The following is a 21,559-nucleotide window of genomic DNA, read 5'->3' as shown; positions in this document are numbered from 1 at the left end:
AATGAGTGTTGGAAAGAGTTTCGTGGCGTTACCTTTTTGGGATATGGGATAAGGGCTTATTCATTTCATCTCTCTTGTGGATGATGTGTCGTGTTCTTGGCCAGCCATTGTTGGCCTTTCGTAATTAAACCGGTTCACACAAAACCAAAAATTGCATCTAGCACTGGCCCCATCATGAAGCAAATTGTCCACCATTTGAAAAAACAATTATAATTAGGCCTAATTAGTTGGCGGGATTGCTAGTTACAAGCTCTAATTTGGATAAAGATTAATTGGGATCATCCTTAGGACAAGACATTAGAACTGAATTGTAATTAGGCATCATGAATCAAATGGTCCCAAATCATCTACAACCACATAAACTGGGAGGGAGTAAGATCACAAAGTGCATTCTATGTGGTCCTCTCTTTTCCTGCATTATTTTTAGGTGGGAATTTTGCTCAAATACATTTTATAAAAAAAATATATATGGTACAATTTTAAGAATCAATATACTTATTATGTTATAACCATTTTATAAAAGTACAATAAAATAAAATAAAAATAATAAATGAGAGGGTTGTGGGATAATTAAAAAGCAAAAAAATATATATATATATATATCAAGCAAAAAAAAAGAGAGAAGAAGGTGCACGTACGAAATAAATAAAATGGGACCGGGGTTGGTGACTTGGTGGTGGTAGGTTGAGATTTAGACATTTCGTGCAAATATTATTTTTATTTTATTTTTGTATTAATGTGATACATTTTCCTTGTAAAAAAATGATGAGAAATTCGTTTTCGCTATTATAATATATTGATTGATTTGGTTGTAAATTCAATGGAATGTTTAATGAGTGTAGAAAAACAAATATCTTTAAAATGATTAAATTTTCATATTTAATACTTTGATAATGCCAAACCTAAATAAGGATATTTCCAAAAAAAATTCCGGTCAACTGAAAAAGAGAAAAAAAATAACCAATGAGAACAACAAAAAAATGTTTTCTTATTAATTTAAATAAAAAATTTATAACATTACCCAATCAAAATTGATTATTATATTATTATTAAGATTCTAAACATCTGTTATCAAAACTTAATAAATCAGGTTAAGATTCTGTTATAATAAATATAGTCTATCTTTCTTAACAAACCAGATTAAGTTTTTAGTTTACTAAAAAAAACATTACCATATCCTACAAGCTTCTAAGCCCTTGGTTTTTTAACATAGATTAGATTACCAACGCCAAGATGATGTCGCCATGGTGACGTGTAATAAAAAGTTGTTGGCTTTTTGAATAATAATAATAATAATAATAATAATAATAATAATAATAATTCCATAACCCAACAACTTGTGTCAAAGAGTGTTCTCTCAAATCTGCCTTCCGTGGCATGCTCTTGTCTACTCTTTTTTCACCTAACCTTGGTCTCCGACCTCAAGCCACCTAATACTTTAACCACGACCATATAACCGAACCGGACCGATATTTCTCAAACCATATAAAACCGGAATCAAACCATAATCTATTCGTAGTATTTATTGAATATAAAATAATTTAACTTAAAGTCTCGAATGAGTGAGAATGATTTTTTTAATTATTTTTTAGTTTTTGGTTTGGCAGCTATTAAAAACTTCAAACTTTTTCTATATTTTTATCATCTAAAAGTTGAATTTTAAATCTATATAACTAGTTTTTTAACGGATTTTTTCTTTTTTTTTTTTATGAAAAAACAAAGCTAAAACTCTAAAACCATAACGGTTATCTGAACATAAACTTAAACCCGTTCAATTCAAAACATAGGCCTAAAATGTTGGTATACAATTCAATTGATTATTTAACTAAACCGGAAACCAAATCTAAAATCTAGTAAACCGAAACCAAACCGGATAGCGTATCTGTGGGCCACGGTTTCCTCTTCTCCTACCACTATCATTTCCCTCCTACAAATGTAAACCCTTTCCTCTGCAAGTGTGGGTGCGTCTTTTTTTCTGGTTTTCTCATCTTCTCCTTCGTTTTGCCTCTTTCATCGGTACTCTCTCTCTTTGTCTAAAATCTCCGTTTCTTGTTTATCTCCGCCTCTGGTTTAACAATGGAGGCGTCATTGTTGAGATCGTGTCCCTCTTGTTCTTCCCCTTCGGCAATTGGGTTTCTAGAGGATCGCGAGTTCTCGAGACCCTTTTGTCCTGTCCTTCTCCGGACATTGAAAGGTCGGAACTTTAAGTCCGCTGTGCGTTGTTCTCTCCCGCGTAAGGCGCGTGGTGGTTTCCGGTCTGCTCACGCCGCCATGACCCTCGCTGGGTATGAATTACGACGACCCTTACTTGCTAAATTTTGTAGATTTCTCGAGTTACGTCGTTCGGAACTCGATTAAGTTTTTCGTTTTGAATTTAGGGTTTGTCTAAATTTCGACGCTTTTGGCTTAAAATTTTCTAAATTTATATGTCTCTGTCAGAATTCAAACCTTTGGTTCTACACACGACAGCGATAGTTCACGCTGCTTCTCCGTATCTTCTTTGCGCTTAGGTTGTACGGAAAATCCCCCACCCAAAATTTTCTTGAAAAAATCTCTGTGGAGTTGAAAAGCTGTTGAAACTTTTGACAAGACTACATGTGTAAAGAGTTCGTCGAAATTCTTTGGCATGAGTAAACTATGTTGCGTCAGCTGTAGAATGTTGGATTTCCTAAGTTTGCAATTGTCACATCGAAATTCTTCTTCCTCGTAGCTGTGATGCAATGGTAACGTTAAAAAGATATATAGATTTGTATTGAGCCTCCATTTCTGATGCTGTTGTTGTCAATACAGATCATTGGCAGGAAAGAGTCGTGTGGATGAGAGTGAGAGCTTTACCCTCGAGGGCATCCGTAACTCTTTGATACGGCAAGAGGACAGCATTATATTCAGCCTCTTGGAGAGAGCTAAGTACTGTTACAATGCCGATACTTACGACCCTAATGCTTTTGACATGGACGGTTTCCACGGCTCTCTGGTTGAATACATGGTGAAAGGAACCGAAATGCTTCACGCTAAGGTGCATATATCTCAAGATAATTAGAACGAAATCGTAATCTCGAAAAAACCCTATTCTCGGATTGTTCTGACGGATAGAAATGGTTTTCTTTTGGTGAATGATTAGGTTGGGAGGTACAAGAGCCCTGATGAGCATCCCTTCTTCCCTGATGAACTGCCAGAGCCTATATTGCCACCTCTGCAGTACCCAAAGGTGCATTCTCTCGGCTCTTCATGCTTATCGCTTGTGTGTTTGACTAATACTGGATGTAGAATTGAATGAATAATCTTGGAATCTGATTATCCAGAATCAATTTCTGGGTCAAAATCCTTTTTTGTTTCCTTGTTTCAATCAATGATTAGTAACAGTTAGCTGTGGTTTCAGCCATTGCGTCACTCCCCTGAGATTAATGCTAACAGTAATGGGTCACATATTTCCGTAATAGGTGTTGCACTCTGCCTCTGATCCGATCAACTTAAACAAGAAGGTGTGGAATATGTACTTCCGAGACCTCGTCCCACGGCTAGTGAAGAAAGGGGATGACGGGAATTACGGATCAACAGCTGTTTGTGACACGATATGTGTTCAGGTAACAGCTTTTTCTGCTTTGGGTTCGGATACTCGCAACAAAAAGCAAGGCTTTTGATTGATGTCCTGATCATAAATTGCTCGAGAGGTCATGAACTTATCAATGTCTTCCAGGTTCTCTCAAAGAGGATCCATTACGGGAAATTCGTGGCAGAGGCCAAATTTCGTGCCTCGCCAGAAGCTTACGAGTTCGCCATAAAAGCACAAGTAGGATTCTTTTTCTTTTCTCTTTAGCCTTAGCTTCTAGAAGGAGACCAGACCCAGATCTTAACCGACTGAAAGTTCTTGTCTTTCTCCTCGGACAGAACAAAACTTCATATCAGAGAATGTTTCATTAACTTCCTCTCATCTTTATTGCAACTCGAAACGTTTCAGGACAGGGATAGACTGATGGAAATGCTCACTTTCCCGACAGTGGAGGAGGCGATCAAGATGAGAGTAGCCATGAAAGCTCGGACATACGGGCAAGAAGTGAAGCTGGAAGCCATGGAGGAAGAGGAAGAGAGAGAATCTCAGGTTTACAAAATCAGCCCCAGCTTGGTCGCCGACTTGTACGGAGACTGGATCATGCCCCTGACAAAGGAGGTTCAAGTAGAGTACTTGCTCAGAAGACTCGACTGAACTGAAGTACGGATTCAGAGTGTCTCCGGTAATAAAATATTGAAGCTTTGAATGCAAAAATCTCGTCGTTTTATGCACATTGTTTTGAATTGTAATCCGGTTTGATCATCCCGGGCTAAACCGGTTACATGTGGTTTACTTTACCCTTATATATAGGAGATTTGAGTAAAAAAACAGAACTCATAACTTTGTATATACGTTTTTTATAGCAATTATATATGGATTATTAATTCTTATATGCTGTATATCACGTATTAAATCTTTAATAACCTTTAAAGAGATTATTTTAGGGTTTTTAAAATATAATATTATGAAAAGGCACACTTATTGTTAATAATAGTGTGATTAATGGATTCTGGTTTCTTAATAATTTGGGCGTGCAATTTTCTATCAAATTGTGTGATTTTGTCATGCCTTCTCTGCTCAAATTACTAGAACTGCACGCCGTCTTTCTGGATAATACATATGGGGAAATGATCCAGAAAACGACACACAGTGCGACTCTAGAAATGGAACTCGTTTGACGATAAGAATATAAGATACAATACGCTTCACATGATCCAAGTGTTTTGTGTTTTTCCCTCCATGGCTGCTTCTTCGGTCACTTGCTCACTCCCTCACCTTCCACTAATCAAATCTCCGAATCCGACCCGAGTACCCAGAGGATTCAGATTCCTTGACCTGAATCCGCTTCGCAGCACTGTCCATGGAGGTCGGAGCTCGGTGATTAGACCGACGGCGGTCCGAGAAGACGACCGGAGAACGGCCGATGAAGCGATGAGCATCGACAATTTGCACCGGTTCATCGATCTTAACATCGGAAGATGGACTGGTTCCTTTCATGTATGAGAAACCCTAATCTTGATTCTGGGTTTTAGTTTGTCTGGTGATTTGTCAGTTCCGGCTCCAGTTTTTGTTGGATTTGTTGAGAAATTTCGCCTTTTTGCTTTTGGGTTGCAGCAATTTGATGGCGATGGAAAGTTGTTGCATAAGATCGATACGCGGCTTTCGGTTAGTTCATATGGAGAAGATGAGCTCAGCAGCCTCATTCAATCGTATGGCCTTTTATTGGAGATAATCATTAGCCTCATTTAATCGTATGGTCTTTATCGTTTGTTTCTTGATTTACTGAGTTGTGGGAGATAAATATGGAAAAAAAAGGTCGTGAATTGCTTGCACTTTGCAAGGAATAAATGCTTTTTTCTTGTGATTGAATTAACACAAGTATGATTATGAGTTCACTTAGCTTTAGTCCCATGAACTTTTAGAAATTGATGAACTTGAGATGTCGTTTAACTTATTTGAGATTTGCGTGTACATATGTTGGATGGTATTAGACAATATTGGGCCAAATCTGTTTTGTTTCATGTGAAACTCTTTGAATGCTTAAGATAGGTTCAGTTAGGCAATGTTTTGGGTCTGCATATTCCAGTTTGTATTCTTGGCTAAACCTCATTATGTTCTATAGCTTATATATAAAGCAACGGCCATCCACCACTTCCGTAGCTGAAGAAGAGGAAGAACCTGAATGGGTAGAGTACAAAATAAAAGAGACCAATATGTTCACAGTGGACAAATATCAGCAGGTGAGTTATTTCTAACTCTTCAAGATTTGAAGTTTGAGTCTGGTTCGGATTTAGTTGCTAGTATCTTGCCTTTGTTTATCATGCCATTTTTTCAAGTGATATCCATCATGATTTAGTCCGCAGATTGGTTTTTTCCCCAACGAGAAGGCATTCTCGCTGAGGTATCAAACTGCTGGAATGTTGGAGACAGTTCTGAGGCAGGGTGTGCTTGGGGAAGACGATACTGGAGAAGAATCACCGAGGTTAACTTCTCATGGCTATTCCATTATATTATTAATGGATCATGGGTCAGACCATCACGAACTTATGAAGCTTATCCACTGATGTATTATTTTCAGATTTCTAAAGCTTCCATCCCGGCGGCCTTCTGTGGTATGTGAAAACTGCTTGTATTCTCAGGGGATGGATCGAAGGGCAAGAGCCTTTCACATCATGGATCCCAAAGGTGCTCTGGAAATGCTTCTCGTTTTCCTTGAAGACAGAGGAGAGGGGATTCTCGTTCATCCAGACCTTGATAATTTTAAGGTAATATATTGTTTTTGCTGTTACACATGCTTAAAAAAGAGATATTATGGCATATGTTTAACTGAACAAAACAGGAGTTCTTGAATGCCCTGGTAAGAATGAGTTTGACTGACATTCAATGTTTCTGCTCTTTTCTCTGTTGCAGGATGATGCAGAAAGGATTACCCCGTTTCTTGGCAAATGGAAAGGTCATTCAGTGACGAAACGCAGCGGTGTCTATGGAGCAACAATCACTGAAGCCGATACAATTTCTGTACTTGAAATGGATGACAAGGGTCATTTAGTTCAGGTATATTATATGTTATACTTTCACATTGTAATTGACACTTTCGGTTTGCCCTTTTGATATTGGATGATCTTGTAACTTTAATGTGAAACAGGATATTTCTTCAACATTGGGCGAGAGAGATGTTACAACCAATGTGCAATGGGCAGGCACAAGATCCAACAACTTGGTTATGTTCGAGGAAGGATACCAGATAACGCTGTTACCGGGAGGAATGTACATGGGATGCCCCTGTGACATTGCAAAGAGTGTTGCTGAATCAAAATCCTTCCACCTGGAATTCTGCTGGCTTGAATCACCTGACGCAAGACAGAGACTTGTTCGTACATATGACATGGAAGGCTTGGCTGTCTCTTCCACTTATTTTTCTGAGATCAAATTGTAAGTTTTCTTCTTCCTCTAGCTGTGTATGTTCTTGTTTTGTCTGATATTTCTGTACTGTTGCAAATCTGTTCTTGATATATTTTTTTCCTTGAATAAACAATATTGTATGCCGTCTGAGGATCAATTTAATTGATTACATTTCATGTCAACTATAAAATTGCTTATGTGAATTTCCTGTTTCAACATGAAATATCTAACTTCTTTATGTCACATAATTTATGCGGAAAAATATATGAACTTGACGCAACTAGAATAATGGAATGCAAGAATGCGGTTTCTTTCTTTCTTTCTTTTTTTCTCTTTTGCTGCTAGAATCTTTTCTGCTGCTGGATATGTATTTAAGTAAAGTTCCTTTTGACTGAAGAAGACCCTTAAAGTTAGTGCATTAGACCTTCAATTATCATATAAGCTTTAATTAGCTTTAGTATTAAAGCTCACACCATCTAACCTCATCTATATCTACATAAATATATACCTACCTACACATGCGTGTGTGTATATAATATGAAGTATATTCAATATTGTTTTGTCGGGATGATTTTACCAAAAATTTTGATAGCTGATGTTTTGTGGAGACATATGAACAACTTTGATAGATTAACTAACAAATCCACCTTAATTGTTTAAGCTTTTTACCGGCCATCACCTACAGCTCTGTTTCCCTCTCTGTAGCAGAGAGAAAATGGTGAAGGTGACAGACCTTCTCTCCCCATTGGCTAAATATCGTATTTTTCTCTCTCTTTTATTTTTGAAACACAAGAAAAAGAAAAAGATCTTCCATTTTTGGTCCCACAAATCTCTCTCTCTCTCTTTCTGTTTTAGCGGTTGTGTATTGGAACCTCCCCATGCCTCTCTTTCAGAAGAAGACTCAACAGACAAAGAAAAGTTTTTTTTTTCTTTTTTTACATCTCTGTCATGTGATTTTTTTTCTTTTTTCCCTCATTTCTCTTGGTTGTCTTTGTTCTTTTGCCTGCATACCCATTTGGTTTTTCTGGTCTAATGTGGGGTTGAATCCCCATATTGGACCTGTTTCCGGATCAGAGTCGGTGGTCTCAGCCCCTCCGGAAACCATTTTCTGAAGAATGGGTTGCATAAGCTCCAAGAGCGCTGCCTGTCTGGGTGACCCAAATGGCTCACCACCCGACAGAGAGAACACCATGGCCATGGCATCTGGCTTTACCTCGAAGAACACATCAGGCCTACACCACCACCGTGTTGTTGATCATTCATTGGAGGAGAATTACAAAGACAGCCACATTCGGCGTTCGAGAAAGCCCAAGAAATTGGGTGGTTCTGATCTGAAGACTGGTGTGAGCCTGAAATCCGGATTGTCCCACAGGAACATCGAGGCAGAGCAGGCCGCAGCTGGGTGGCCTGCCTGGCTTTGTTCTGCCGCCGCTGAGGCTGTCTATGGGTGGGTCCCTCTCAGGGCAGAGGCGTTCGAGAAGTTGGAGAAGGTACCTCGAAGGAAATTTGCATTCTTTTTTTAACTCATAGTCGTTTTGTTTTCTTGTGGTCGTAGCTTTTAAATGCTCTGCTTTTCTTGTTTGGGCATCAATCAAAAGGGTTTATGCAGACCTGTGCTGTACAAACGGACTTAAATCTGGTCGGGATGATATGCAAATATCAAGCAACATTGTTTTTTTTTTGTTTTGTTGACGATAAATTGTTTATGCAGATTGGACAAGGAACATACAGCAGCGTGTTCCGAGCACGGGAAGTGGAAACAGGGAAAATGGTGGCACTGAAAAAGGTAAAGTTTGATAATTTTCAACCGGAGAGCATCAGGTTCATGGCAAGGGAGATTCTCATTCTGCGCAAACTCGACCATCCTAACATCATGAAACTGGAGGGCATAATCACGTCAAGAATGTCCACCAGCATATACCTTGTTTTTGAGTATATGGAACACGATCTTGCCGGTTTATCATCCAGCCCTCTCATAAAATTCACCGAGCCACAGGTACAGTTTCTCAGTTAGACTGGGCTACAGATTTTCTGTCCTTACAGATAAACCTCAGCCTACACTTTTTTTTTTGCTTTGAAAACCGAGTGGAGTTTGACAATCTCTTATTTCTATATTACCAGATCAAGTGTTATATGAAGCAGCTATTATTGGGACTGGAGCATTGCCATTTACGAGGTATAATACATCGGGATATCAAGGCATCGAACATTTTGGTAAACAATGAAGGGATTTTGAAGCTGGGAGATTTCGGGCTGGCGAATATAATCACACCGAGAAACAAGAACCAACTGACAAGCCGTGTGGTTACATTGTGGTATCGTGCTCCTGAGCTTCTGATGGGATCCACGAGTTATGGAGTATCGGTTGATTTATGGAGCGTTGGCTGCGTTTTCGCTGAAATCCTCATGGGAAAACCTATCCTAAAAGGCAGAACCGAGGTAAGGAAGTTTCCCGTCGTAACCCATTAACACTCATTGATATGTTATGCAATGTTTTTTTAATGAAAAAAGCACGAGTATCCAAGATTGCATAAACAGGTTTTAACCTTCAATTGATGCCTGAATAGATCCGAGAGCTTCAAGGTTTAATCTTTTTTCCGGTCTACAGATCGAACAGCTACATAAGATATACAAACTCTGTGGATCTCCGCCGGATGAATTCTGGAAGAAGTGCAAGCTTCCGCACGCAACTATGTTCAAGCCTCAGCGTACTTACGAGAGCACTCTTCGAGATCGATGCAGAGATTTCACTGTGAATGCTCTGAATTTGTTTGAAACTTTTCTCTCAATGGAACCCGGGAAGCGTGGGACTGCCTCCTCAGCACTTAATTCTGAGGTAATTTTTCCTACCCACAAGATTTTCCGAGCTGTATCTCTCAGTTTCCATGGTTTTCAACCTTTGTTTTCTATATTTGCTCAGTACTTTCTTACGAAGCCTTACGCTTGCGACCCATCGTCCTTGCCAAAATATCCACCTAATAAAGAAATGGATGCTAAACATCGTGAGGAATTGCGGAGGTAAAGATCTAGTCTTTAACCTCCCGGCCAATCCATCGTCCTTGCCAAGATATCCGCCCAATACTTCTCTTTTGTCTCAGAAAGTAGTTTTTTATCGAAAATTCACGAGGGTAATGTGTTCGTACAGGAAAAAAGCAGGCATCAAGATGCGAGATCCTGGAGTTAGCAGGAAACATAGAAAACCACATAGAACGGGGCACGAATCAAAGAGTCACTCTAAACAACCTTCGAGGCAGGTCAGTCTCTCTTTCTCTGTCTTTGTACTCTTCAGTACATTTCTCGGTTTCGGTTTCTCGAGCTTCAAGCTTCGAGCTTTTTGCATGTGCAGGAGACGCAAGACGAAAACCCGAATGCCCAAAAGAGCAGAGGAAGAGAAGCCCAGCAGCAAGACAGACCCTGCTATGAGACGCCATCCGAGGCAGCCACAACGGCACAAGCCGACTACTACCTCTACTCGAACCTCTCACAAACCACCGCGCCAGCCAGTGGGTTTGAATGGGCCACAAAACGACGGAAAAACACCGACAATGTCTCTACTCTGACCTACAACCAGCCCAGCTCGAGAAGCCAGTTGAGTGGAACCAGTATCGCCTTCGCCAAGAACACTTTCGGGTTAACCCTGAATGACGATGAGTATTCACGGGAGGTGCATGGTAGTAACCATGCTCGACGTGGTGGTCATGCATTGGTGGTCCCGAGCGAGCCGTTGAGCCGGATCGCCGAACGGCACGGGTCCCTTGATGGGTCTGGTCTGGATTTAAGCCAGGGCCTGTTGAATGACCAGAGAGAGGACTCTCCAAATAACGATTTGGTAAGTGTTCTTGATCCCGGTTCTCTATTCAGTTCAGTTTCCTGATTCCGGTTAGTGAAATTCAACCGAATGATTCTGGTTTTGTGCTCAGGATCAATTACACTGGGGAGTACAGAGCATATCAGGACCATTGGTTTTCCAATCGAACAAGATCGATGAGCTTTTGCAAAAAAATGAAAGTCATATCCGACGAGCCGTTAAGAAATCGCAGTTTGAAAGAGGTAAAAAACAATAAACCGGGAACAAAACCAGAGATCGGGTGATAACCAAGTCGGTTCTAATATGAACCGGCTTTGGTTTTCTTGCAGAACGAGAGGACAGATAATGGGTAATGCAATATGGTGGGAATGCAAAACTATACTACAGAGGTCGGAGAGCTTAATGTCTTTAGAAACATTATTTGTAAGCAGTTGCACAGAATTGTTATCCAACTCTCTTTTTTTTTTTTTGTTCTTTCCTCTCTGTTCAATGGTAAGCTCATTGAAAAAAAAACAAAAACATAATGTATAATACACCATCTTGATTTTTTTTATTCAACACAATAAAAATGAACATGAAATTCTCTCATTTTTTTTAATAAACCATAGGACTGACCTCGGATCGGAATGAATTAGTAGATTATGTTATCAGATCAAAATGTACAGAAATCTACAACTTTGGTACTGACCCAAATGCTAAAAAAACATTATTGTTTCCAAGTATGTCCAAAATTTCAGATTCAGGGTCTATAAAAAGCTATGAAGTATGAACTGTTTCCTTCATGAAATTTCCATTGCATGCCGGTCGAGGGAGCCTCATCTTGCCAATCAGAACACAGTGGATAATTTGGTTTTGAATCTTTCAAGTAATGCAAATGCTGGGTTTTTGATGAATTGACGATTCAAACAAACGATCAATGGAGATTTCAGAGGAAAAAAAAATATACAAAAGAAGAGATCTTGGAGATGGTAATTCTAAGAAGAACACATTATTACCAATTTGCAGAGAAAATACAAGGGGGGGCATTTCATGAACAACAAATGAGGCCAAGCTTTTTCTTGTTCTTGTCTCAGGATTTGATTTGAAAGTCTGGATTTTTTTTTTTGGGTTTAGAGATATTTGTTGAGAATACAATAATGGTAGGTTGTACTTTTACATGAGACCTTCTCCGTCGTCTGGGGTTAACAGCGTCGGGATTTGACCGTGGTCAACGAAATCGATCTTGCTCAGCCTCAGACAACACAGAACTTGTTCCGGCAGTTCTTCTGGTTTTTGCGCCTGTTCCATGTATATATATATATCCCAAACCAAGTGTAAGATACTGTCTTTGATTCAAAAAAAAAAAGTTTCGATTTTTCTGTATGATCTGTTGTAGAAAGATTGGTGACCCTGTTTTTGTTACCTGGATGGTCAAAGCGAGATCGAGAACTCCATTTTTCAGTCGGTCTCTGAATGCTTCAAGCCCTTTTCGTGATATGTAACTGAACCGATGAACATCCAAATCAATCTCGAAGTAGTTAGGACCCTGCATAGAGACCAAAACAGATCATGTCATGTGACAGAACAGTTGAAAAAGGATCGGGATTTGATGATAATGGCGAAAAAAAGTTTCATGCTTTAACCTTGAAGAAGTTGTGTTGAGGGCGAGAAAGGACGGGTTTCTCGTTGTAAGCCTGTACAAGCTTCTTCTCGGTCGAGCCTAGATTGAGATCCTCCGGATTAACCAGCCCGGCTACGATCTTGAGCCTTTCACGGAAGGCTACCGTGTTGTCTTTTGCAAACCCTTTCACCTTTTCCATCTCATCATCGATCAGTTTCTGTATCAAATAAGCATCCGTTGCACATCAAGATCAAGGCGAGTGAGCATTAGAAATTCCGCGATCTAACAGATATCAACCTTACCTTGATGATGTCTTGGAATTGCTGAGAGACGTCGTTTTCAAAATTGTCGTGTAGTTTGAAGTAAAGCACGAGGCTCATTCCTTCTCCGTCGCTATCCCCGAGGAACATTGCCGCAGGATACGTTGGCAACTGCTCATGAGTCACACAACGGTAATGATCGCTAAACACATAGATCCTTTCCCGGTTAATCTAAGCTGGCTAAAGTTGAAACATTTTACATTTGTTTAGCCCGATTTAGTTTTTGCTCGGATATTATGTGAATACCACAATACCATGAATTGCAGAGTTCTATTCCCTACCTATCCACTTCTCTAAAACATCAGAAAAACAAAGATGAGAAGCCGTCAATGGTGAGCACTGAGCAGTTAGTTTACCTGGATGTTGACGATTAGAAGAGAAGGGAGGAGCTTTGTCTCGCCTTTGATGTTGGGGAGCTCGAGGTGTTGGGCTATATGATCGACCTTCCTCGGACAGACGAACAAGTCAACGCCTATCGGAGTGTAAGGACAGTGGTTCGGGGCAGGGGACTTCCGCTTGTCTCTGCAGACAGCCATTGTTCATCAGTTAACTTCATCATGGGTAAAAGTCAATCCTAAGAAAAGGGTAAGTAAACATACTTAAAATAGGATTCTCCACGGAGTTTAAAAGTCGAAGGTGGAAGCTCACACCAACTTCCCCGAGACTGTTTCTCTCTCGCTGAACAAGGAATCACGAGTCCAGCTTTCGGGCGGTACAGTAATCTCTTAGATGACCCTTTTACATGAACGAATGAATCAAGAGTTCAGTTCAACAATACTCATAAAATTCAGGGTCAACTATAAACTGCAATGTTCAGTGAAAAGGCTGAAACTTACGATGCTCAGTAACTTCCTCTCCATCACATGATCTCCTCTTAAAAGAAAGCCGGTAAACAGCCGACCTTCTTTTCTGAGAAGTGGGAGAGTTTACAGTCTTGTCGTTGAAACTAACAGAGGGCATCAACCGGCTCAAGCTGGATCTCAGGGTTTTTTCTTGAGAGTTTCGTTTTTGTTCCTTTAAACCTTTGAAGCTTCCATAAGATTGGTCCAATAGTTTCTTCTTGTTGTTTCCAGTGATAACAGACAAACCATTAGGTTCCTTATTTACACCTTTGCTCATAAACTTGTCGGTTTTGGAACCATCGATCTTCAAGTAAGTCTCATGGTACTCTTCGTACTTTCCCTTCCCATCCACAATGCATGAAGAGGCTTCATACTGAACTACTTGTCCATTCGGGTGGTTACCCGATGAGACAACATTATCAGCTGTAAGAAAAGAAGAGATTTCAGATCCTTGCTCACTATTGCATACCAGAAACCTAAGTAGTAGTTTAGTTGTTACCTACATGTACATTATATACGCTTTCCAAAATGGTTCTTTGATAAAACATTTCATGATTGCCATGGTTATTCAGTTTATGTATACAGCTATGTGGATTGTGAAAATGTGTGGATTTCGGGATTTACCTTCATGTAGGCTGATAAAGTCATCATCTGAATCGGAATCAAGAATACTGACAGAGTCAAACCATGCATCTTCTTGGGAAACTGCTGCAATAGTAAGAATTAAACGGATCAACTCGAGGTCCCCAAGCTATCTTTGTCACATAAACTAGAACCAATCAAATTGACAACTCGTCTCCAACCGGCCTCAGAAAAATACAATTCTCTAGGTGTTGGGGAGACTCGTGAATATTTTGCAATCAAATACTATTCGCCCATTAAATTAGACTACATGGGTTTTCTTCTATATATAAAAGTTACACGAGGAATGTGCTATCAGTATTGATCAGTACTAATATGCACAATTGACATTCTATGTTTCTGCAATCCTTCTTTGATAACCGAAAATTTTATCTCATGCGCTTAGCACGTTTAGAATTATTGTTATTCTGATAAGAATATATATATGCGGAATATGTAATATATATGTGCCGAATGTAGAGAAGCTCACCAAAAGATACACGGCTCCCAGCATCACTGGGCCTTCTCATGTTTGAATGAGGGGCAACATCGGAAACCTTAGATAACTTTTTGGAAGATCTATGACGACCCTTCCTATGAGGCCGAATTCTTCTTGAATGGGTTGAAACACATGCACCCATCTCTACAATTTACTTTCGGCGGTCCTGCACAAGGCAAATACATCAGCTTCATCGTCAATGGAAAAGAACAACACAGTGGAATGCCAATGCACCAAAAACATATCAACAGCAACATACAAATGCAGGATCCACACACGAAGGTAAGGTAAGTATCACAGCAGAAACTTTCAGAAAATTAACAAAATAAGATCTCAGCCAGCCTGATACAAACATCCACAGGCACAGATTTCAGAGAATATTTCTCATTTTCCGTTTTACTAAAACTTTAAGAGATCATTGCCCAATTCTGTCTATAGAGACAGCCATGTCCAGCCTAAACCGTTCAATATACCGAGTCTATACATGATTCTCTCAAACATAAAATATATCGGCCGGCTCAAAGATGCCCAAGAAACACTTAACAAAGGATCCTAGAACAGTTCAAAGGATGGTTGATGGGTCACACTTCCATTTATTGAAAATAAAAAAGACTTAAAAAAGTGAGGCACGTAGGGTTTTATCTGGTCAAACTCCACATGGGGAAATTTCCAGGAAATGTTTCAGAGAGGAAGAAGTTTTTCTCCGAGCAAAAGACAACAATGTGAAGAATTTGACTAGAAATGATAGTCTTGAGTTTCCTTGAGCATTCACAGGAATCTTTTGCAACGGCAAGAACAGCTCAGGACATCATCAAACAACAGAAAATTTCCATTACAGATTCTACCAAACTGTTTCTGTGAAAGAAACCAAGCAAGTACGATAAACAAGATTAAACTTCCAGACCAAACTCTGGTACGAGAAACATCATAGCATCTTCGATGGCATTGCAATGATTTGTAAGGAAAAAAAAAACTATGAATATATATATGAAAACCTGATTGCATGTATACATACATATATTACAGAGGAGAAAGGGACCGAAACCAGAAATTCTAGAGAAAAAAAAGCCTGCCTATCGCTTTCAGCTTCATGTGACAACAACCACCTTTCCAGAAACTTGAACAGAAAAATATGGCGAAAAGTGTCAACATCGCACAGATAAACAGTGTTTTCAGATTAAAGAGAACGAAAAAAAAATGTCAAATTAGAAATCAACATATAAAACACATGCATATCCTTCCAACTCCTGTTCCTGAATATGATCTGAGCATTTGAGAAGCATAACACATGCATCAAGACGAGAGAGAAAACGCAATCTAGATTTACCCAGGAAAAAAAAAACAGCTCGGCATCTTAAAAGATCATAATGGATCCTACGAACAATTGATCAGAACAGATCCAAAAGGAGGAAAATTTTAAGATTTTCGTTCGAAGCAAAAAAAAAAAAATCGGAAAACGGACAAAAAGATCAAATGCAATGATCGACGATGTTACAAAATTCAAGACAAAACCCAAGCTGGATTACAGCCTGGACATTGAGGAAAAACACCAGACATCGATGATCTAAAGGTTTGATCTTTCTGTTTTGCCCTGCGGAAAAAAAACAAGAAAAATTACCTTGGAAAAAAGGGACATGAAAAAGGGAAGTCCCTTTTTTGTGTCTGAAAAAAAAAAGGAAGGATCTTGTCCTCGTCGTCGTTGCAGAAACAAAACCAGAACCAGAAGAAACCCTAACGGAGAGGAAGAGAGGCGAATTTGATGGGTGGGGTGAAGCCCGAAAATGTCGGATCCGGGCACAGCCTCCTACACAAAGGGAAGCTGAATCTCCCTCAGTTCTTTTCTCTCTATCTCTCCATGTTGTTTATTAAAAAAAAAAAAAGAAGACAGAGGAGAGGGAGAGAGAGAATTTTGTACGCACTTGGTGATTATCTTTTGAAAATTTACAGATAATAATATAATTAACTACGTTAATCAGTTTATATGCAATTATCTTGACGTCATATCTCTTTTCCCTTTATTTTTGCCAACAAAAGAAGAATAAAATTTTGAAAGAAATAGCAAATAGAGTTTCTTATGGGAGCTATGAAGTTATATTTATTTTATTAAGATCTAAATTTACAAAAATAAGAAAATAAACCTGGGAATATTACGATTTGATTCTTTATCAAAACCCTATTTACTTCCAAAAAAAAAGTAAAAACCTATTACCTGTTAGAATATAATATCTTGAGGATAAACTTTTCAAATTGAAAACAACATTTTTATAATATATTAATAAAAAAAAGGTTTGTGTCAATATATTAATATAATAACAAAAGTAGAGATCAAATAAGATTTATAATAAAAGATTAAAAAATATATTTTTTTGTGTTTATAAATACATGTGCGTACATCTTTCTAATAAATTATTATTAATGAACCAATAAAAATAAAAGTGAAGGGGAAATGTATTTAATGTGTGTTTCCTTTTCCTGGGGGTGTTTAATCAATCGCTGAAATCCATTGAAGACTCTCCGAACTCGACTCTGGAGAACTCATCTTCCCTCCCTCCCGACCAAAAATCATTCCATTCCACTCAACTCACCTTTTCATGGAGTTCGAGTATGATTCCTCTCTCTCTCTCTCTCTCCCCCTCTCTCTATCTGTATTTCCTAGGGTTTCGCTTGTATTCTCGGTTTCCTTGTACCTCTCTCTCTCTGTCGGATTCTTGGGGTTTATCTTTGTTTGGTTTGTGTTTTCGTTAGTTTTGGTGGGTTCTTCTGTTCGATTCTGGGATCTTGTGGAGAATAGGGAACTGGGTTTTCTTTTTTCCTTTTTAGGATTTTGACTTTCTTTCTTCCTAAACTAGATTGTCTTCGACTTTGGAGAATTAAGGTGTGTAGTTTTTGTCTGTTCGGCGCAATCTGTTCTGTAGCAATTGTATTCTTGAGCTTCGAGATGTTGGGGAAAATATTTGGAGGAATTGAAGGAGTTTGTAGCATGTCTGCGTAGAACGGATGGGAATGATGGTTGTCCTTTTTCATGATTAAAGCTGCAAATTTTGTGACAACTTCTGTGGTTTTGATGCAAATTAGAACCCTGCCATTGCAAGTTGTAAGTTGGAACTTAAATATATGTTACTGAATTTCCTGCTCAGTTCAGTGTAGGTTAGATAGTTTTGTGTGAAACGGCTGATCTTGGATTGGAAATTGTTGTGACACGGTCTTCATTTAGGGAAAGTCTGTAACTTTTATTTGGTATGGAATGCTTAAATTCTTTGATTCTCGGTTTTCTGGCTCGTACACACTGATGATACTGGCGCTGAAAATTTATGGATTGTTCCTTACTTCCTGGTGTAGTATCACTAATTTCACATGTTTTCTCTTCCTGTGTCTTTCTTCGATATAATATTTTTGGCCATAGTAATATGGATGTGCCATCGGATAGATTTGGCCGTGGGTTGGAATCAGTCCTACCAAATTACAAGTTTGGTAAAACTCTTGGAATTGGCTCTTTCGGGAAGGTGAAAGTAGCAGAGCATGTGCTTACAGGGCACAAGGTTGCTGTCAAAATCCTTAATCGCCGTAAGATTAAGAACCTGCAAATGGAAGAGAAAGGTATGTATGTGTTGCCTTCTTGAGGCTCTAGCTAGGCTTTTGGGAATGAAGCTATAATATGAAATTATGAATCCAGTCCTTGATATCTAATGAATTCTGTTCTTATACTAAATAATTCTTTTTTTTTTCGCATATGAATCTTGTGCAACCAATGGGTAAGATTTGCTATAGGTGCTTTTTCTTGGTTTTGTTCAGTAAATTGACCCTTGGATCCTTTTGTTTCCTTCTTCCTTACAGTGAGAAGAGAAACCAAAATTCTGAGAATGTTTATGCATCCTCATATCATACGTCAATATGAGGTAATAGAGACCGCTACTGATATTTATGTCGTCATGGAGTACGTCAAATCTGGAGAGCTCTTTGACTATATTGTGGAGAAAGGTAGAATTCAGGAAGATGAGGCTCGTACCTTTTTCCAGCAGGTTTGCCTTCCTTTCACCGTGGTCATTGTGTTTTAGGCTATCCTGTCTACTTTGGAAGTGTTGAAATTGATGAAAATCCTATTGTTGCAGATAATATCGGGCGTGGAGTATTGCCACCGGAATATGGTTGTTCACAGAGACCTTAAGCCCGAGAATGTGCTTTTGGATGCCAGGCTCAATGTAAAGATTGCAGACTTTGGGCTGAGTAATATCATGCGTGATGGTCATTTTCTGAAGACGAGTTGTGGAAGCCCTAACTATGCTGCTCCCGAGGTACTTCGTCTGGATAATCTTCATATCAGATTATGATTTATGACTATCAATCTGAAGATTCAAACTAATCATGGATACTGCTTGTTATAGGTTATTTCAGGAAACTTGTATGCTGGACCTGAAGTAGATGTATGGAGTTGTGGAGTTATATTGTATGCTCTTTTATGTGGCACTCTTCCATTCGACGATGAAAACATTCCTCAACTTTTCAAAAAAATAAAGGTATGTACTTTATGCTTTGATCGGGTTAAAATGATTTGTCTTGTGAGTTTAATCGATCAAATATTACACTGGTTAGGTTTATTTTTATGGAAATCGAATTTGAGAAACATGTCTTGTGTTGTGGGTAGTCTGGGATATACACACTGCCAAGCCATTTATCTCCTGATGCTAGAGACTTGATACCAAGGATGCTTGTGGTTGACCCAGTGAAAAGAATTACTATCCCTGAGATCCGTCAACATCATTGGTTCCAGATTCATCTTCCCCGGTATCTTACTGTTCCTCCCCCTAATACTATGGAGCAGGCCAAAAAGGTTGCATTTATCACCTTTAGCTAGATACCGTTATTCATATAGCGATTGCTCAACTTATGTTATTACCTTTCCAGATTAACGAGGAGGTTCTTCAAGAAGTTGTCAACATTGGATTTGACAGAAACCAGGCTGTGGAATCTCTTCTCAAGCGGATACAAAATGAGGTTCGAGATCTCTCTCCCTCTCTCCCTTCATCGCTTAAGTACTTTTCAATGGTCATCTCATTGTTACGTTACTGCTTGTTCCAGGCTACTGTGACATACTACTTATTGCTGGACAGTCGGTTTCGTAGTCCTAGTGCCTACCTCGAATCCGAGTTTCAGGAGACAAAGGTACTTGCTTTCCTTCTCCTTATGGTTGAAAATTTCAAACTTTTAATTCTCAATGGATATAACTAATGTATTTTCCAACTTTTAAATTTCAAAATTTCATCCATGCACCATGTGGTTAGGTCGTGGTTTCTCTACGCACTTTTTACCTTATCGATATTACTCTTCTAGGGTGATGGTTTCAATTCTATGTGTCCGATTGAAACTAGTGCTTCACAAGTTGGCCACTGGAGTCACGCAAATATGGTGGATCACCAGGGAATGGTTCCAAGATCACAAATCCCGATCGATAGAAAATGGGCTATTGGAGTTCAGGTCAGTTCGCAGCCTGGGTCTTTGTTAGTTTAGCGATTTCGCATCTTGCCCTCCATTTGTTAGAATGCTTTATCTGTAGTCTAGTTTGTCTTGCTAGAATCATCAAGTTCTGGGAAAATCAAGCCTATGGAAATTATCATCTTCTTACTGAATGAGTTTTTTTCTCCCCAGATTTAATCTTTTAACCCCCAAAGATTTGCTGGAATAAATCTTTCTCCCGTGTATTTTTGACAGACTCGGCAACATCCTCGGGAAATTATGAACAGGATTCTCAACATTTTTCAAGAACTGAACATATATTGGAAGAAGAACGGGCTCTACAACTTGAAATGCAGATGGGTTCCCGGCTTCTCTGATGGCCAACATGCCACTAACAACAATCAGATGCATGAAAATCACCTCTTTAACGATGAATCCAGCATAATTGAGGACGAAGTTGCCGTGACACCACCAAACGCTGTCAAGTTTGAGCTTCAGGTACCTTCAAAATTATAAATGCCATGAATCAGTAATGGCTTCCAAAGAAGAAAGTCAGAAACTTTACAAGATACTGCGAAAACCCAAATCTGTGTTCTGGCATAGGAACATAAACTGGTCTATGGTCTTAACTTTTCTCGGTATCAAACTGGAGCTGATGTGAAAAACCATAGGGTTTCTCTTGGTGGGTTTTTCGAGTAAAAACTGTCTAGAACTACAACTTAGCCAGGATCTAAGACTGAACTCTGGTCCAGGACAGGACTGTAACGGTTCTCATACGGGGTTTTTCTCGTGCATGTTTTGAAACAGCTGTACAAAGCCCGGGAAGACAACTACTTGCTTGATATACTCAGAGTTAACGGCCCTCAGTTTTTGTTCATGGACCTCTGCGCAACGTTTCTGACCGAGCTCAGGATCATCTGAACTGAAAGCCATGCTTCACTTGCAGGGTTCTTCTACAGATGGATCAAGTGCTTTCAAGTTAAAACTCTGGAGATTTTTCTTTTTGGTGGATTGTGTTAAGGTTTGATGTGTACATAAGCTAGAACGTTGGGTGGTAGATCTTTTGAGGGCACAATACAAACCCAAAAGTGGTTCATGAAAGTGTGCTTATTATTTGGAGTGGATCCATCTACGTTTCGCTTCGTCTTGAGGATATTTTAGTTTATTATTGGAATATGAAGTTGTGAATGTTGAATTTCTTAATCACAATTTAACCAATTGATGAGATGTTTAGAGTGGGTTTTGGCCCTTTTGGGTGGTAACCTCTTTGTGATTAGATGTTTGAATTTGCTTAATTAAGGTGATTAAATATGATCCACATCATAGTTATTAGAGAGAGAAAAAAGGACATGTTTGACCAAAAAAAAATGAAAAAAAAAAGAGAACAAAAAAGACAAGCGAATGAAGCATGGTTTGACGAAACAGAAATCCACCGTAGGAGGAGAGACGGAGGAGAAGAAGGAAAG

At 39.0% G+C, this 21,559-nt stretch overlaps 5 protein-coding genes across 8 annotated transcripts; 4 read left to right on the top strand and 1 right to left on the bottom strand.

The window, feature by feature from the left end:
- Window positions 1-1,947: 1,947 nt before the first annotated feature.
- On the top strand, window positions 1,948-4,440 carry LOC104805492 (chorismate mutase 1, chloroplastic). Its single transcript, XM_010530074.1, has 6 exons — window positions 1,948-2,285; window positions 2,791-3,016; window positions 3,122-3,208; window positions 3,441-3,584; window positions 3,698-3,790; window positions 3,959-4,440. Exons 1-6 carry the CDS (start codon window positions 2,077-2,079, stop codon window positions 4,202-4,204), a joined length of 1,005 nt encoding a protein of 334 aa, XP_010528376.1. The 5' UTR covers window positions 1,948-2,076; the 3' UTR covers window positions 4,205-4,440.
- A 187-nt stretch (window positions 4,441-4,627) lies between these two features.
- Window positions 4,628-7,095, top strand: LOC104805490. Its single transcript, XM_010530071.2, has 7 exons — window positions 4,628-5,047; window positions 5,165-5,259; window positions 5,673-5,790; window positions 5,914-6,032; window positions 6,129-6,315; window positions 6,461-6,604; window positions 6,696-7,095. The coding sequence occupies exons 1-7, from the start codon at window positions 4,760-4,762 to the stop codon at window positions 6,984-6,986; spliced, it is 1,242 nt and encodes a 413-aa protein (XP_010528373.1). The 5' UTR covers window positions 4,628-4,759; the 3' UTR covers window positions 6,987-7,095.
- Window positions 7,096-7,231: 136 nt separating this feature from the next.
- On the top strand, window positions 7,232-11,335 carry LOC104805491 (probable serine/threonine-protein kinase At1g54610). The gene is made up of 9 exons (XM_010530073.2): window positions 7,232-8,442; window positions 8,664-8,948; window positions 9,074-9,391; window positions 9,561-9,788; window positions 9,873-9,970; window positions 10,098-10,206; window positions 10,299-10,781; window positions 10,873-11,002; window positions 11,090-11,335. The coding sequence occupies exons 1-9, from the start codon at window positions 8,068-8,070 to the stop codon at window positions 11,104-11,106; spliced, it is 2,043 nt and encodes a 680-aa protein (XP_010528375.1). The 5' UTR covers window positions 7,232-8,067; the 3' UTR covers window positions 11,107-11,335.
- A 391-nt stretch (window positions 11,336-11,726) lies between these two features.
- On the bottom strand, window positions 11,727-16,539 carry LOC104805488. 3 transcript variants are annotated; one of them, XM_010530070.2, is made up of 10 exons: window positions 16,261-16,539; window positions 14,634-14,808; window positions 14,147-14,227; window positions 13,517-13,945; window positions 13,280-13,415; window positions 13,037-13,202; window positions 12,663-12,791; window positions 12,383-12,577; window positions 12,163-12,285; window positions 11,727-12,038 (listed from the first exon to the last, which is right to left on the bottom strand). In XM_010530070.2, exons 2-10 carry the CDS (start codon window positions 14,782-14,784, stop codon window positions 11,913-11,915), a joined length of 1,536 nt encoding a protein of 511 aa, XP_010528372.1. In that variant the 5' UTR covers window positions 14,785-14,808; window positions 16,261-16,539; the 3' UTR covers window positions 11,727-11,912. The 3 variants fall into 3 exon arrangements, with proteins under 3 accessions (XP_010528372.1, XP_010528370.1, XP_010528371.1); XM_010530068.2 differs by having other exon boundaries at window positions 14,147-14,230; window positions 16,261-16,538; XM_010530069.1 differs by lacking the exon at window positions 16,261-16,539 and adding an exon at window positions 15,547-15,564 and having other exon boundaries at window positions 14,147-14,230.
- Window positions 16,540-17,107: 568 nt separating this feature from the next.
- Window positions 17,108-21,296, top strand: LOC104805487 (SNF1-related protein kinase catalytic subunit alpha KIN11-like). Of its 2 annotated transcripts, XM_010530066.2 has the most exons (11): window positions 17,110-17,244; window positions 18,046-18,239; window positions 18,477-18,661; window positions 18,752-18,934; window positions 19,025-19,156; window positions 19,285-19,470; window positions 19,545-19,634; window positions 19,719-19,802; window positions 19,971-20,114; window positions 20,349-20,591; window positions 20,901-21,296. In XM_010530066.2, the coding sequence occupies exons 1-11, from the start codon at window positions 17,234-17,236 to the stop codon at window positions 21,012-21,014; spliced, it is 1,566 nt and encodes a 521-aa protein (XP_010528368.1). In that variant the 5' UTR covers window positions 17,110-17,233; the 3' UTR covers window positions 21,015-21,296. The 2 variants fall into 2 exon arrangements, with proteins under 2 accessions (XP_010528369.1, XP_010528368.1); XM_010530067.2 differs by lacking the exon at window positions 20,901-21,296 and having other exon boundaries at window positions 17,108-17,244; window positions 20,009-20,114; window positions 20,349-20,441.
- The last annotated feature ends 263 nt before the right edge of the window (window positions 21,297-21,559 follow it).

The sequence above is a fragment of the Tarenaya hassleriana genome, unplaced genomic scaffold (genome assembly GCF_000463585.1).
Source record: "Tarenaya hassleriana unplaced genomic scaffold, ASM46358v1 Cleome11, whole genome shotgun sequence".
NCBI lineage: Eukaryota > Viridiplantae > Streptophyta > Magnoliopsida > Brassicales > Cleomaceae > Tarenaya > Tarenaya hassleriana.
Note: the sequence above shows the minus strand (reverse complement) of the source record. Positions and strands in the feature narration are given on the sequence as shown.

Excerpts from the sequence above, each read along its gene's own strand:
- LOC104805492 (XM_010530074.1), top strand. The coding sequence starts at position 2,077 with ATGGAGGCGTCATTGTTGAGATCGTGTCCCTCTTGTTCTTCCCCTTCG. Across the intron at positions 2,286-2,790 it reads GCCGCCATGACCCTCGCTGG|ATCATTGGCAGGAAAGAGTC; the intron begins GTATGAATTACG and ends TTGTCAATACAG. Across the intron at positions 3,209-3,440 it reads CACCTCTGCAGTACCCAAAG|GTGTTGCACTCTGCCTCTGA; the intron begins GTGCATTCTCTC and ends TTTCCGTAATAG.
- LOC104805490 (XM_010530071.2), top strand. The coding sequence starts at position 4,760 with ATGATCCAAGTGTTTTGTGTTTTTCCCTCCATGGCTGCTTCTTCGGTC. Across the intron at positions 5,791-5,913 it reads CAGTGGACAAATATCAGCAG|ATTGGTTTTTTCCCCAACGA; the intron begins GTGAGTTATTTC and ends TTTAGTCCGCAG. Across the intron at positions 6,033-6,128 it reads ACTGGAGAAGAATCACCGAG|ATTTCTAAAGCTTCCATCCC; the intron begins GTTAACTTCTCA and ends TATTATTTTCAG.
- LOC104805491 (XM_010530073.2), top strand. The coding sequence starts at position 8,068 with ATGGGTTGCATAAGCTCCAAGAGCGCTGCCTGTCTGGGTGACCCAAAT. Across the intron at positions 8,443-8,663 it reads CGTTCGAGAAGTTGGAGAAG|ATTGGACAAGGAACATACAG; the intron begins GTACCTCGAAGG and ends TTGTTTATGCAG. Across the intron at positions 9,971-10,097 it reads CATCGTGAGGAATTGCGGAG|GAAAAAAGCAGGCATCAAGA; the intron begins GTAAAGATCTAG and ends GTGTTCGTACAG.
- LOC104805488 (XM_010530068.2), bottom strand. The coding sequence starts at position 14,784 with ATGGGTGCATGTGTTTCAACCCATTCAAGAAGAATTCGGCCTCATAGG. Across the intron at positions 14,231-14,633 it reads TGGGAGCCGTGTATCTTTTG|CAGTTTCCCAAGAAGATGCA; the intron begins GTGAGCTTCTCT and ends TTACTATTGCAG. Across the intron at positions 13,203-13,279 it reads CGTGGAGAATCCTATTTTAA|AGACAAGCGGAAGTCCCCTG; the intron begins GTATGTTTACTT and ends GGCTGTCTGCAG.
- LOC104805487 (XM_010530066.2), top strand. Across the intron at positions 18,662-18,751 it reads CTCGTACCTTTTTCCAGCAG|ATAATATCGGGCGTGGAGTA; the intron begins GTTTGCCTTCCT and ends CTATTGTTGCAG. Across the intron at positions 19,635-19,718 it reads TCAAGCGGATACAAAATGAG|GCTACTGTGACATACTACTT; the intron begins GTTCGAGATCTC and ends TGCTTGTTCCAG.